The following is a 15,632-nucleotide window of genomic DNA, read 5'->3' as shown; positions in this document are numbered from 1 at the left end:
AGTCAGGATGCCCAGCCACTGGGCTCAATGTGCAAACTCACAACGTTCACAGCAGGGGACAATCGGGAGTAATAAGTAACCAGGGCCTGGTGTGATGGGGTGAGCGCGGCAGGGGCTGAAACAGAGAGCGCATGCCCCGCTGAGTTCAAAAAAAGAAGACTCTGGAAACTGTTGCGCTAACCTGACAACAGCCCGGGTGAACCCTGCCAGCTGGACGGTGAGTCCTCAGCTAGCATTCTAAACGCTCTGACCGTTACTGCCTGGGTGGAACATGCTGGACCCAGTTAGTAATTTTTCTTTTTATCAACCTAAGAGTTGATGTGTAAAAAAAAAAAAAATCTAGACTTGGAGAGGGAGTTTCAGAGGTTGACAAAAATAGCAGCCAGAAAAATGTGATCCTAGCCCCTACCCCAGCACTGTTTCCCAGGAGTTCCTGCTGTCAGCTCCTTGCTGGTGACCGGCCCTCAGGACGGCAGGGGGTGGGGACAGTGCTATGCAGGCCTCCTGCCTCCGTTGGGAGCTTGCTGCCACCCCCTGAGAGCTGCGACTTCGGGCTCCTCATTCCGTTTCCCGATGTGTCAGAATCCCATCGTAAGAGCGCCGGCCTCACAGGGTTGTAAGGATTCAACGCGATGCTGCGCGCAGGGCCCGCCCGAGGGCTGGACAGACAACCCCACCGCCCCTCCCGGCGGTCAGGGGCGCCCTCTCCTGGCCACTAGGAAAACTTGACATGTGGCAGTCTCAGTAGGAATGAGCCCTTTGTTCCCCAAGCGGAGCTGAGCAGGCCGGCAGTGACCCGCTGATGGGAGGATTTCAAAGGTCTGAGAAACCCTGGCTCCCGCGTTAAGTGAGGTGTGAAGGGCTGACACGGAGCCCCTGCTGACATCGGCAGGAGAGCTGGAGGGAGAAAGGGTTTGGCGGAAGAGGGAGGCAGGACAAACCTTTCTAGCATGGCTCTCCCAAGGGCCTAGGGCAGTGGCCAGGGACCCATGCCACTGATGCTCTCACCCCTAAAGCCCCAGCGGTAACCACCAGGCCGTGGCCGCGGCTGCCTCACGTCAGAGCTGGGCAGGAGAGCGAGGAGGGCTTGTGCGATGGGCCCTGGTGAGGCCAAAGGCAAACAAGCCAGCATCCCGTGGAAGTGCTGGGTCAGGACTTGAGAACCGAACTGGCTGTCGCGCAGGCCTCCTGGGTGGCAACGAGCAAGTGTCCAAGCCTCTCTCGGCCTGTTTAGCCCTCAGAAAACGAGGGAGCTGCTTTAGATGGGTTCCTGCATCCCTTCTGGTTCTTGGATTCTAAACCGTTCCTGCTGTAGGGGAACGAAACTCCACCTTCTCATGGCTGCCAGGGCCTACCGGCCAAGATGTTCAGGAGAAGGCCTCGCAGTGCCGGCTTCCCGACACCCAGGAGGAAAGACGCAGAGGCTCAACTTAGAGAGATAGAGATATATTTCTTCTGTTGCATATTTCAGACTTCACACGGAGCTTTCAGGCACAATGCTGCTCTAGGTTCTTCTGAGAGCCCTGACAGAGTCCTCTTCCTACACTGCTCGCAGGGGCTCGCCCCTCCAGGGCGGAAGCCCAGGCCCTGCTAGCAGTTCTGGATACCGGGGAGACTCTGCATTGGTCCCAGCAGGCCCTGACCCCCTGCCTTGCCCATCAAGGGGCCAGACATGCTGGAAAGCCCTTAGAGCCAGCCCCACCCCTTCTACTATAGTCCCCTGGCTACAAGAGGAGAGGCTGTCCCGCTAGAGTCCAGCTCTGCAGAGCTCCCCCAAATCACCTGGTCTCGGGGCCTCAGAGCCTGGCACGGCACTTGCACCCCCGTAGAGCCTCAGCCATGAGCACCACAGGCCCAGGCTGGGGGAACGAGGGCCTGGAGAGTGAGGCAGGCCCAGCTTCCTCCAGAGCAACGGCAGATGGGCTTGTCAGGCCCCTGCTCCCCAGAGCCATGGCCCACTTCCTGGGGCTGCTCTGAGCCCTATTGCACAGTTTTCATTTCCAGTTCCTCCCCCTACCACCCATTAAAAACAAACAAAAAGACCCCCAAACAACAAGAAACCTAGAAGGAAAAGTGAGGAAGAGTGGGGCGTGGAAGCTGGAGCCCTTCTCCCCAACTTCCTGCCCCCCTCTGGTCCCCGGCAGACCCACAGCAGTAAGGACCACACCCACCTTCCCTGCCGTCTGCGGGGGCTCTTGATGGCTGGCAGGGGTGGCCTGCCTGGGCCTCTGGTTCTTGCCTGTGGGGAGGGGACACCCCTCCACTGTCTGTAAGGTGCGATTCCCCGGGTCATCCGGAGGCGCGGGCTGGGGCCCTGCTACCTGAGTCGCCCGTCCGCTTTGACGGGCCCCAGCTCTGATTTGGGGTCGGGGAACACAGAGCTCCAGCTGCTCAGTCTGCAGAGCTCCAGGGAGGGGCAGGCGGAGGGGCCCATGGCGCACAGTCCGGCCACAGACCAGAAGCCACTCAGCTCCCCATCTGTCCAGGCCTCAAGTGCTGGGCCAGTGAGCTCCGCGTGCCGGCGGGCGGCCTCCTCCGCGGGCTCGGGCTGAGGCAGGTTCAGGATGCCGCTGAGGCCCTGGAAACTCTGCTCCATGTACTCGTTGTGGGGCGGCCCGGCGTGCAGCCAGCTGGCATCATCTGGGGGTGCAGAACAGGCGGTAAGCAGGCCCCGCCCCACTGATTCCCCGAAGGCCAGGCCCTGGGACTCAGGTCTGGGCGCCCCAGCGCCTGTCCCGATTCTACCAGGGAGTCACATCTCGCTGAGCGACCCGTGACCTTGCGCTATTCCGCAGAACCTTCTGTGCCTGTAAAACTGTTCGTTTTTATAAAATCAAGACTAGAATCTCTGAATTCCCAACTTGAGGATTCAGAACAGTGGGATCAAGGCACTCTGGAAGATAAGGTAACTTTCGCATAATAACGTTCTGCTCTCGGTCCCCTGTGCCCCTTCTCAGCCACCTCCAGGGGTTCCCAGAGCCACCAGAGGCCCCACCCTCGGGCCCTTGGCTGTGGGGCCCTTCACGCTTTGCCAGCCTCCCTTCCCACCACCCCTTACCTCCTACCCCCTCGACTCCCTGTTCCCCTCATGCACCAGACGCCTGCGGGGTTTGTCTCCGGAGCTTAGAACAGCCTTCTCCGTCTCCCGCATCAGGCTCGGAGTCCCAGGAGAGCAGGGGTGTGGCTTGTCCCCAGGACCCCTTCCCTCTCGGGGTTACTCCTGACCTTCTGATAAGATGCAGCCGGAGGGAGGAAACACCTACGTACCTCGTGAGCACTGACTATACACAAGCCACGTTTACCCCGATGCTCATCTCCCGGGGCTAGCTGTGCTAGGCCCCTCTTCAGGAAACCCGAAGCCTGTGCCTGTGCTCAGAGCCGGCTCCCTCAGCCTCAGCCACGTGGGGGCTGGGCCATGGGATCCTGCCTACCCAGCCACACGGTGGCCTGGTGGCCCATCAGATCTGCTGCCCCAAGAAGGAGGAACCCGGGAACCAAGAGGCCCCGGTCAGTCTCTGTGGCACAGAGAGGCCAACTATCATGTATTGAGAAGCCAGAGCCTGGGGCTGACACCCAGACAGGGGACAGGAGGAGGGACAAGGTGGCCCCACAGAGACAGAGAAACACCTCTGGTTCCCAGGGTGCATGGGAGGGGACCGGAGACACTGCCTGGGTTCTGGGGGACAGCCCTGCATGCTTCCAATAATTTCCCCGTTTTACTTGAGCTGGTTGGAGTGGACCTGTGTCCCATACACCCCGGAGGCCTCCAATAGTTCTATCCCTACTTTACACGTAGTAAGACCGGGACTCAGAAGGCCAAGTAACCTGCCAAGGATAAGGTCCCACTTAAAGTGTGAGAGCTACATTCCAAAGCCAAGTCCACCTGACCACAAAGCTTGCCTCACTACCCCCGCCACAGTGCGGCGATCCTAAGGGACAGACCATGCAGGCCCCAACCCGGCCCCTTCCCTTCGAGGGTCAGCTCTGATGGTCTGCCTCTTGGGACCAGTCATCTGCTTGGCGAACACTATTCTGTCTGGCTTCTGGACCTAGATCCTTACCTTTCCTGAGAGGTAGTTTGCGGTTGAAGGTCAAGGGCAGCACGAGGAAGCGGGTCTCCCCCAGGGGTTCCCAGAATTGTAGCAGTCGAACAGTCCAGGCCCCCGGCCGCAGGGGCCGGCTCAGTGGGGGCTTGTACTGCGTGACCTCGGTATCCGCGTCTACCGCGATGTCGTACGACGTGGCCACCACGTAGGTGGGGTCAATCCACACCACGGTGGCAGTGAGGTTGGGGCCCCGGGCCCAGCGCTGCATGGCCACAGGCTCATCCAGCGGCCCCAGCAACCCCCCAAAGTTCCGGAAAAGACGCTCTTTGGGGTCCCACTCGGTGCCGACCTGTAAGGAGGGAGGCAGCTGGGCAGGATTCTGGGGGGCAAGTCCTCTCTACGCTGATGCTGCCTCTAACTCTCCGTGTGACCTCGGCCAGTCCCTCTACCTTTCTGGGCCTCAGTTTCCCCATTTGCAGAACGAAGGGCTTGGACTAGGATTTCTCTAAGATCTTTCTCAGCTCTGAGATTTGTTCTAGGCTCCTGCTCTGGCCCGCTCTGTCGTGGTGGGGGTGGTAAGGCAGAGATGAGGTGTGCGGCCCCGCCCAGAGACCATCCCCGCACGAAGCCACGGCCTCTGAGAAAGAGCCGGAGGACACTCCAAAGCCTACTGGAATACCAAAGTCCCTCTAGAAGAGAATCACTGCAGTCTAGAAGACGGGGCTCGCGCTGCAGAGCAACTACGGTCCCCTCCCTGCTCAGTGCGTGTCCTCTGTGCTCCTCTGCGTGCGCCTGCCGGGGAGACACTGGCTCCACCGCTGGGAAAGAAGAGCCCGTGAACCCAGTCCTGAAAGGCGTAACCCAGTCCTTATCCCTCCCTTGGTGCCTGTCCCCCTCTTCCCACTACCCCGAGTCTTGCTGGGGGTCAGGAGAAAGCAAGGGGAGGACCTGTCCCACCTCCAAACTCTGGAGCCGGCTGGCCTGGTCACTGCGCCCCAACAGCTTCAGCGACCCCTGGGGCATCAGCCACATCTCAAGCGTCTCTGCCGGCCCCTGGGCTGAGGGCTGCACCGCCTGCGTCACCAGGTAGCCCTGGAAATGGTCGTCATAGAAATACAGGTGCACGCTGGACGGCAAGCCCCGGGGCTCAAACCTAAGAAGGTTCCAGCAGGGAGAAAGGGAGATGCCATCAGCATACCTGACTTGGCCTGGAGTCCCAGGGAGGGGGCTCTGGGGGTGTCCCATCCCCAGGCACGTCCTGTGCCCCAGATCTCACACCCACAGCACCTATGTGCCTGGCTCTTGCTCTCTTCGTTTTGTTCGCATTTCCCCCAGCTTCAGACTGGGGGCTCCCCGGGGCCGGCGCTGTGTCTTTCTGACTGGCCTCCCCACAGGGCGCCACACGCGGAGGGCCGGCGACAGGTCAGAAGGAGGTCTCACCTGCAGAGTGGGGTGGCCAGCGGGGGTGTTGCAGTGGCAGCATGGCGCAGGCTGAGGCGGGCGAAGGCGGTGTAAGCGGTGAGCATGACGTCGCTGAGGCCACTGGGGCCGTCGGCCACGTCGTAGGTGTTCTCCCAGTAGGCCTTGAGGGCTGGTGTGCCCGGCGGGTAGCTGCCGTACAGGTGGAAATCCAGGATCTCCAGGACCTCCTGGTTCACAGTCGACTCAAACTTCCGGGCGAAGAAGGTGGGTCTGGAGACTTGCTGGAGTGGGAGAGGCAACGAGGGTGAAGGGGTCTGGAGGTCCCCGGAGGCGTGGCTAGGGTTGGGGGGGCCCTGGCAGCACTGCCTAGAGATCAGCCACCCCCCGGGGCCCTTCCTGCTGCCAGCAGAGCCTCGGAACCCGAGAGCTGCTGCAGGGGAAGCCCCCCGCCCCCCGCCCCAGATTCTCTGATGGGGGCTCAGCCTGAATCCTTTCTTTCCCAGAGAAAGGCCACGGGGAGGCTGGGCCCGGGGTCCCGGGGAGGCACCTGCAGCCGGAGGAAGTCCTGCGGCTTGAAGTCGTTGGGCGAGCAGCCGCACCAGTCCACGATGTGCTTGTACTGGCACTTGCAGCCCAGCCTGCGGTTCCAGTTGGTGACCCGCAGGTTGTTGTCCACCAGGCTCTCGCACGCCGGGCTGTTCTCCAGCACCGTGTGGAAGAAGGACTGCGGGCGCGGGGCAGGGGGTGAGCCGTGGGCGCCCTGTCCCACAGCCTCCCCGTCCCACAGCCTCCCCGGCCTCGCGGGGTTGGGGAGGGACCCGGGTCACCCACCTCGGCGGGGAGCAGCGTGTACGTGTAGAACTGGCGCAGCTGGGCCACCAGCGGGTCGTCCGTGTACACCACGTACTCCACGAAGCTGCGCGTCAGCACGAACCAGTCCGAGCCACCGTCCACCACGATGCCCGCCGGGATCTGCCGCTCGCCCAGGCGCCACATGTGCGAGTCGCACTCGTGGAAGAGCCGGTCCAGGCCCTGTTTCTTGATGAACCTGCAGGGGTGCAGACAGCCACGAGGAGGGTCATGGGGGGCAGGGGCAGACAGGCCACGGCGAGGGTCGTGGGGGACAGGGGGCAGACGGGCCACGACGAGGGTCGTGGGGGCCGGGGGGACAGATGGGCCATGACGAGGGTCATGGGGGGCAGGGGGCAGACGGGCCATGATGAGGGTCGTGGGGAGCAGGGGGCAGGCGAGGGTCGTGGGGGGCAGGGGGCAGACGGGCCACGGCGAGAGTCGTGGGGGGCGGTGGGCAGACGGGCCACGGCGAGAGTCGTGGGGGCCAGGGGACAGGCTTTCTCGTGCGCCCAGGGACCAGCATGCTTCAGTCTGGGCTTGGTTGGGAGGCTCTGCCATGAGGCCGTGTGGGGGAGGGGCTGTGATGAGACCCCTCACCTGGAGTTGTCCCGGCCGTGTGACTTGAGGAAGTTCTTGTCCCGGTTCTTGGACAGGAAAGCCACCAGCTCCTCGTTGGTTCTAGGGAGCGGATGGGGCACAGGTAGTGTGTGTAAGGGGACTGGCTCGGGCTCAGGCTGCACTCCCCACCCCGGCACCCACTGCCTTCACCCTCTGCCGCTCCCTGCCTCCCGGAGAGCTATCCCGGCCACGTGCCCGGGCCCCGGATAGTGCTCGGGGGTGGTGGGCACCCGCGGCCTCCTCCACCCCTTGCCCTCTGACTGTGCGCCCCAGGTCCAGGCCTCTGCGTGCTCCCTAGCCTCTTGTTACTTGCGATCCTGACATCACCTTTCACTGGTGCCTCCCCCAAACCGCGGCTGGGGTCCAGGGACCAGAAGGAGGCCTGGGGAAGGCAGGAGTGGAGCAGGCCCCTCCCTCCGCAAGGACGCCCTCCCTCCACTCTGGAGGAGTCGGAACACTGCCCCGCACCTGGTCGGGTAGTCGGTGGCACTGAGGTTGATGAAGAAGTCCCAGGCCCAGCCGGGCGCCTCCAGCAGGTCCTGCATGCTCCGCAAGTACATCCGCAGCAGGCTGGCCCCGCCCCAGATGGTGACCATGCGCCAGGGCGTCACCCGCACGTTGTCGTACTGGCGGGCCAGCTCCACCACCTCGCGGTGCAGGTAGTTGGAGCGCTGCGGGGGCACGCGGGGGGTACTCAGCAGCCGCAGGGAGGCCCCCCCCCCCCGGCATTACGACCTCCCCACCCCACCCCTAGGACAAGTGACATGGAATGGACAGACCACAGGGCAGGGCTCCAGCTCCTAACGGGCCGCTCCCCACACTCTAGGCCCGCTCCCCTATCTAGGGGCCCCCCGGGCAGATGAGGGAGCCTGGCTATGGGTGAGCTGCTGGGTCTTGGTGCGACTCGCTCAGATCCCTGTGTTGCCCCCCAGCAGTACCTTGTCTACATGGATGTAAAAGAAATGCTGCTCGTGGTAGACCGCCTTGAAGAGACGCTTGAGCTGGCGGAGGGCGCGGCCGTGAACCACTAGCATGTAGGCGATGCGCACCGGGGGGCCATCCACGGGCTGCTGGGCCCGGACCTCGTCCCACTGGATGCCGGGGCTCATCTTCCCTGAGAGGAGAGAACAGGGGCATCGATGAGGCCCTTCCCTGGGCTGCAGGGTCGGAGTGAGGTGGGAAGAGGGACCACCTGCCTTGCAAAGGAAGGACCTGGGACTTGGACCTGATGCTCCTGGCTCCTAGCTCGGCCTCTGCCGCTCAGTACACTTGACCACCAGCCTAGCCGGGGAGGTGGGCCCCTCTGAGCTTTCCCCCTCTGGGAAATGAGGGTGGAGAGCCCTGCCATGCCACCCCTCCCCCCCTCCCCCCGGCCTGGGGCGGCCACCCCTCCGCCCAATGGCTGTCTCTTCCTCTTACCAGCCAGGTGGCAGTGCCGGGGCACAGCCTTGGGCATGAGCTTCCCGGCCTGGTGCAGGCATACCACGTTGGCTATCTCCTGCTGGCACTGCTTGGAGCTGGCCCGGGCCAGGGCGGACAGCGCGTCCTTGCCCACAATCTCGCACTTGGGGGTGAAGCCGTTGTCCGTGGGCTGCGGGGCGCCCTCCACGCTCCCCGTGTCTCCATGTGGTGGGAAGCCAGCCGCCCCAACCAGCGCCTCCCCAGCTGCCGCCCCGCTCAGGTTCTGGCGGCCTGGGGCCTCCGGGGGTGGGGCCGGTGGGACCCGGCGGCTGGCTCTGTGCCGGCTGGTGACGCCCCGTACCACCTTGGCCACGGGCACGCCGGGGCTCTCGGCGCGACCCCGCCAGCGCCCATGCCTTCTGCCCGCGCTGCCCCGCCGCCCGGCTGAACTGTCTGTGTCCTTGGAGCCCTCGCCGGGGTCCAGCGGCCGTGGCTTCCTCTGCCTTCCTTTCTGTAAAAGACAGGCAGACCCAGGTCACCGGGACAGTCGCTCTCCTCTCGCTGGTCAGCTCCCTGCTGGCCTCAGGCCTAGAAGGCCCAGCCTTCCCCTCTGCCCCGAGGAGTGCCATTCGCCGGAGGACGCTGCACAAGGAGCACTTCCGCGGGGAGGCCTCCCTGACCAGCCGGCCGAGGGAGTGCCGCCCTGCCTCCGTGGCACCACTGCACCCCCGTCCCCATGTGCTCACGCCACAGGCCACTGCGTCTCCCTTGTGCTTTGGAATCAGGCACCGCTCTCTTTTTCAGCAAATAGGAACATGAATGTCACAAAAGAAGGGCATGGAGACCCTGCAGAAGACACAAGAGTCCCCAGCCGGCTGTGGCTGGGGACAGACAGAAGGACAGCGTTCTGCCAACTACAGCATTTCCATGGGGGAGTGCGGAGGCCGCGAGAGTAAAGGGGCCTGGCCTGGTGGGGAGCACAAAGGGGAAGCCCGAGACCCCAGTACTGGTGGGGTCCTCTGGGAGGCAGAGACCAAGACGGAGTCGGAGTGCATGACTTTCACTGCGTTAACACCCACAGACGGGGGAGTCGGCAGGCCAAGCCGTCAGACTGCCAAGCAGGCCGGCCCCGGTGTGAGAAGGGACAGAAGGAAGAGCTTCGGACAACAGTGCAGCTCGGGGAGAGCCTTGGCCAGCTGCTGGGAATGGCACAGATGGCACAAACCACTGCCACACGCGGTCACCGGCTGGAGGGCTGAGGCAGAGCGTCAAGGCGCCCGCAGCTGGAGGCTGGCACCTGACGGCTCCTCACGGCGGGTTCTCTCTAGAAGGGAAATCACGGCCGCCACAGCTGCTTCCTGGCTCCCCTGCCTCTTCTCAAACCAGGCTCTTCCCTGGATGGCCCGGTCACACCTGAAAGGCAGGTGTAACCCACCCTCTTCTCCAGCTCTCCCTGTCCCCCTCCTCGGAGCCCTGCCCTGCTGGACCAAATCCCACCCACCCTTTGAGAGCCAGCTCCGAGTCCCCTCGTGCGAACCATCCCATTTGCCCCAGAGGGGAATGTTCCCCCCAGCAGGCTGGGCTCTCAGGGGACGGACTGTCACCCCAGCCCCATCCCCCAGTTTCCAGCGCAGTAGCTGGCACCCGGAGGACGTGTGGCTTGTGTCTGGTGGCCGAGGCATGGAAGGAGCGCGAGGCGCTGTATGACTGCTCGCCTGCCTACCTATCGTCTCTGAGCAGGTCCCTCAGCTATGAAACAGGACAGAGGTGTGAGCATCAGTGAGAGAGAGCGGGAGCTAGTGTGCTGGAAGGAGCTGTCTCCACCAGCCATTCACCAGGCCCTCGCCGTCCCCTGGGACCCCTCCTCCTTGGGCCTCCCTGGCCACACACCACAGGCCACGGGCCTTTTCTGGCCTGGCCTCTTGACAGATAGCATGACCTGCTGGTCTACAGCGCCGTCCTCACTAGACTGCCCGCTGCCCCCTGTCCGCTCCTTCTTAGCCTTCTTGGCCCACCCTCCCTTACCTCCCCATACCACGCTGGGACCCTTCCCTACCCTCGCTTCCTGGGAGACGTGGAGCAGCCGCTGAACTCCAGCCACTCTCAGCTGTCTCTCTGGCCCGGACTGCTCCCTGAACCTTCAGGTGTTGAACTGCCTGCTTGCCCCCTCGCTATCTCCCTGGGGAGCTTGACAGGGATCTGCAACCCACGAGTCCACAAGCGAGCTCCACCTCTTCCTCCCCTACCTGCCCCTATGTCAGTCTCCCTATCCTGTGAACGGCAACCCCCTCCTTCAAGTCATTCAGGTCAAAACCTTTGGGGGGTCATCTTGGACTCTAGTTTCCCTCACACCCCGCATGGATCCCTCACCAGTAAGCCCTGGTGGGGCCACCCTCACGATACGTCCAGAGTCTGACCACCGATCACGGCCTCCACTCTGGCCACCCCTGCCCAGCGCCCCTGGACCCCCTGCTCCTTCTCTGGTCTCCTGACGGGTCTGTTCCCATCCCAGCAGCGTGTTCCCGTTAAAACAAGCCCCGCCACACCACCCCTCTGCTCCAAACCACCCATGGCCTCCCCTCCGAGGGCAAAACCCAAAGCCCCTCCAAGAGACCACAGAAGCTATGTGAGCTGTGGCCGGCCGCCCCTCCTGCCACCCCTCCCTTTCTGACCTCATCTCCTACTAACCTCGAGCTCACTCTCCTCCAGCCAAAGTAGCCTTCTCGGTGTCCCTCCACGCCACCTGCCACGCACTGCACGCACTGTCCCCTGTGCCTGGAGTGCCCTCCCCCAGATGTCCCCACTGCTATGCCTTGCCCCCTTCAATTCTTTGCTCAGATTACATCTTAGCAAGGCCCACCCTCACCCACTGGATGCAAACTCCAGCTCTCCTTCATCCTCGGCTTTGTTTTTCCCACAGCACTTACTTCCTTCTCTCATGCTAGAATGTATTTATTTCTTCTATGTTATTCTGTGTTTCTGCACTCACAAGAATGGCATGTCCATGAGGACCTAGCTTCTGTCGTATTGTTCACTAGTGCATTCCGAGAGCCCAGAAGAATGCGTCTGGCAATGGGAGAAATGGCAACAAATGTCGAATGAATACATGAATGAATGCATGAGTGTAAGACTCCTGGTACAGACTCAGCATTTGATAGATGCTAATATCCTCCTCATTATTATTACTATTACTATCCCTGGAAAAGGATTAGGAAATAGTCAAATGTGAAGTCAGGAGAGGTGCCAAGGCCCTCGGACACCATGGACTCTACCGGGTTGAGTTTCCGCTGGCTCTCCCCTCCCTGACCCCTTTCCTCCCCTCCCCATCAGAGCACAGCAGGCACCCAGGCTGACAGCTGCCGTAGGGCCAGAGCCCCGCTCCTCCACCACGCACCCACACTCTGTGTGCACGGCACCCAGCCAGCCCTCTGATCTCCTGAGAGGTGCCGATGAGAGCTGGGGGTGTCTATCCCCATCTGAGGAGCTACTACAAGAGGCAGGGCAGGGTGGGAGGAGGCAGAAGACCTCCCTCTACACCCGCGTTGGGGAGGGCGCCCTGGACCGGGCAGCCCCCAGGAAAGGTGACCGCAGCCTGGATGAGCCGAGCGTAGGTCAAGGTGGTGGCGTCTGAGCCGGCTGCACAGTGGGCAGAGAAAGACATTCTCGAGCCTGGGTGGACAGAGGGGGCAGAGCCGCTGGGGGCGCTCGGGTGGAAGCCGGTAGCAGCAAGTCAGGAAGTCGGTCAGGAGGCCAGGGCACGGGGCACATGGCCAGGCTGGCTGCGGTGGGGGACAGGATGCGGGAGGAGATGGGCAGGCTGGTGCCCTGCACTGCGGCGGGGAGCTGGCCGACCCTGAGAAGGTCAGTCCCGCAGGAAGCTGGGGGACCTGGAGGCAGCAGTGAGGAATTGGGGGGTGGTCCCTGGTGGAGGGCCAGCACCCCCTCAGCCCCCTCCCACCAGTGCTCATATGGGCAACAGCAGGGCTCCATACTTGTGCCCCCAAGGGGACTTTCCCTAGTAGCCCTGAGGTCAGGGTCCCCTTTGATTCCTGAGGGTGGGGACTGGCCCTCTGACCTCTGGCCTGGATGCATTCTGGCCTTTGAGGTTCCCCTCCCCACTGAGGAGGCATTCAAAGTCTTCTGCCACTTCCTCGCTCTGCAGCCCTCCTTGGTATCCTTCTCGGAGCCAGAGAAGACAGAGTCGCTTCCCCCACACCCCACCACCTCCAGCCGTCTCAGACTGTGCTTCAAGTAAGTGGTGAGACCATGCTTGTGAAAGCTTTTAAAACCATAAAGTGGCTCTTCGGATGTTAATGGTCAGCCCTGGTCTCCACTCGGGCCCCTCCACAGATGGGCGGAGTGTGCGTCTGAAAGGCGCACCTGACCCCACCGCCCTTCCGCTTCACCTACAGCGGCACCCGAACCCCTCCCTAGGGTCTCTAGGAGGTACCCTGGGCTAACTCTAGAACTTTCTTCCGGGGGAACGCGCCACACCCTCCCTCCCATTCCTCGAGGACACCCAGCCACGCCCACTCTCCGCAGGCTGCCCAAACTCTGCCCACCTCTTCCCCAGGATGACTGGCTTCTTCAGCGCGCACGCCACTTCCCGCCCAAGCCTTCCCCGACCACCCAGTTCCACCAGCACACACACACCCCCACCGAGTTTCCACTGTCAGTCTCACCCTGCACTGTCTGCCCTCCGGAGCCTGGGCCTTGTCTACTTTGTTTACCTCCGTATCCCCAGTCTTAACCATCGTTTGTTGACTGACTGACCGAATGAATGAATCCCTATGCCCAGTGTGCAGAGCTGAGATCACGTTATTTACTGGCAGCGCTGCAATGTGCCAGGAACTCCTGCAAATACTTCACGGGCATCATTTTCGCTTCATCTTCACAACGGCCCAGTGCGAGACGTGCTGTCAGTACCCCCTCTTGAGGGGGGACACTGCTGAGGACTCAGGAAGGAGGTTGGGTGATGTGCTTGTGGTCTCATTGCCACTTGGCAGTAGTGCCGGAAGTAGACCCGGGACGGGGAGGTGGGTTGGTCGGACTTGGGGGCCCACCTTCCCAGGCATTATGCCACGCTGCCTGGCAACCCCCGGCTCCGGCGAGGGGGCTGCTGAAGAGGGCCAAGCACCCATGGCTGCTTGGACCGCACGACCTTCTGGTCATCGAGGATCTCTTCCGTTCCAGCCCAGTCCAGCCCTATCAGCTTCTGCCAGGAACCTGGACGAGGAGGTGGGGAGGTGGGATCCCAACTATTCTACTGCCCCAGTTCTCCGCCCCAGGCTGTGGGCAGGGCAGCAGGGATTCGAGGCCTGGACAATCTCTCGGCCCATTCAGAGACTCACAGAGCCAGGTAGCCGAGGGCCACTGGTTTCTGTGAAGTCTGAGATGCTGTGCCATGGCCCTCCCCGGAGCGGTCACCGGCCTCTGCTCGCACTTCTCCCTAACTACCTCAGAGAACGTCTCAACTGCCCAGTCTTCTCACACTGACCCCGAAACACTCTTCCTCCTCCTCCTCCTCACTGCTCCGCACAGAACAAGCTCACGCCCTTCCGATGTCACGGAGCCAGCCTCCTCCCGCCCCACTCAGCTCCTTTTGCCGTTATCGGTCTCGCATCACTCTGTTACAGCTCCCTCACCATCCCAGCCTCTCGGTTCCCCCCAAAAAGGCAAGGGCAGCCCTTCTCCCAGTCTCCACAACAGGCCTTCCGGACCGCCCAGATGTAGGAGGGGTAAGTGGATATGGAGGCTCCCTTGGCCTTCACACTGCCAGGTGGAGAGGCCCAAGAGGACATGGCAAGCAGAGCGTCTGACTCGGCTTAGAGGCACCAGAACCAAGGGGGTGGGGGTATTGGCAGAAAAGCCCTGCCCTCTGGCCCACAGCTTAGGGCCAGGGTTTGGCTCACCTCCTGGACCTTCCAGGACCGCCCCAGACCCCACTGGACCCTTCCTGACCACCCTGGGAGGGGACGCGTCAGGGCCTTCAGCTGAAACCCGCCAAGAGTGAGTGACACTCTCAGGGCAGGGATGTGGGTACTGAGCTGGACAGGTCTGTCCCTCTGCTCTGGGGCCTGAGGCTCTGCTAAACCAGCCGATGCTGTCCCCATTCCCTAAGAGCTAGAGGCCCCCCCTCCCCGCCCATTCCCTAATGTCCTAAGGCCACTCACCAGCTCACTCCCCCCAGCCCTCTCCTCCAGAAGACAAGGCTTTCTTCAGACCCCAGGCTAAAAAAGCCACGCCTGGGGGACACTCTAGCTCTCTCCCTCGGGGTCACTCCCTGTTCCCTCCGTTGCCGTACTGAGTTCCAGCCCCGGGCTCCACTTTTCCACTGGCGGCTGCGCTTAAGGCGCAGCTGGGCGCGGATGCCCGGGGTCCCTCGGCCCCGCTCCTCCGCCCACGACGCGCACACCCCCGCCCCCTCCCAACTTCAGAAAGTTTGGCCTGGGGCTCCCCACCTCCGAGCAGGCTCGGGCCCGGCCCCACCTCCCGGTCCTGCTCCCCGCGCCTGACCTTCATAGCTCCCCGGGCCCGAGACCACCCCACCAAGCCCCGCTCCTCCCGCCCGGGCCCCCTGCCCGCCCGCGGCCCGGGCCTCCGGGTCACGCACCGCCCCCGCTCACAGTCCCTGGGGCCCTCCTGGGAAAGGGGCGCCAGGGCTCCGACGCCCAGCTCCCGGCAGCCGCCCGCGCCGGCACGCACGCGGCCCGTGCCCCACTTCCCCGGCCGGGGCTGCCCGCAGCCCCGCCAGGACCCCGCGCGCCCCCGCGCCCGGCCTGCCCGCCTGCCCGCCCGGCCGTCGGAGCACCTCGCCCGGCTCGTCCTCCTCCAGGCCGCTGAAGCTCCACACCACCAGGCCCTGCAGCAGCAGGATGGCCAGCGCCGTGGCGATCGCCAGCTTGTAGCGCCGCACCAGCTTCTGCACCCGCGCGCTCGCCACCATCTTCCTGCCCGGGACGCGGGGCGCGCGCCCAGCCCTGCAACCCGGCCGCGGGCGCGCGCCTGGGCGCGGACCGAGCCGGCTCCCCCCTCCCAAGGAGGCGGGCCGGGCGCGCGCCTGGGCGGGGCGGGGCGGAGGGCGGGGCCCACCGGTCCGAAATGCCGCGCCCCGCGGGCCGGGGGCGGAGCCTGGGTCCGCAGAGCCTCCCGCCCCGGCCGCGCCGGGTCCGCCTCTTTGGCGGTGCCTTCCCTGTGTGCGTCCGCGGCCGGCTCCTGGGTGCGCTCACCTGGTGCTGGACGGCAAACCCACCGTACCCGCGGGCGAGAGGTCGGCGGCCCAACCACGCGCTC

At 63.6% G+C, this 15,632-nt stretch overlaps 1 protein-coding gene across 1 annotated transcript; it reads right to left on the bottom strand.

The window, feature by feature from the left end:
• Window positions 1-1,430: 1,430 nt before the first annotated feature.
• Window positions 1,431-15,357, bottom strand: XYLT2 (xylosyltransferase 2). The gene is made up of 11 exons (XM_045773054.2): window positions 15,151-15,357; window positions 8,358-8,850; window positions 7,877-8,052; window positions 7,407-7,609; window positions 6,918-6,998; window positions 6,300-6,516; window positions 6,016-6,192; window positions 5,487-5,749; window positions 5,004-5,199; window positions 4,062-4,395; window positions 1,431-2,640 (listed from the first exon to the last, which is right to left on the bottom strand). The coding sequence occupies exons 1-11, from the start codon at window positions 15,283-15,285 to the stop codon at window positions 2,318-2,320; spliced, it is 2,598 nt and encodes an 865-aa protein (XP_045629010.1). The 5' UTR covers window positions 15,286-15,357; the 3' UTR covers window positions 1,431-2,317.
• Between the last annotated feature and the right edge of the window lie 275 nt (window positions 15,358-15,632).

This window comes from Ursus americanus, chromosome 23 (genome assembly GCF_024610735.1).
Source record: "Ursus americanus isolate L20-20 chromosome 23, mUrsAme1.1.p, whole genome shotgun sequence".
NCBI lineage: Eukaryota > Metazoa > Chordata > Mammalia > Carnivora > Ursidae > Ursus > Ursus americanus.
Note: the sequence above shows the minus strand (reverse complement) of the source record. Positions and strands in the feature narration are given on the sequence as shown.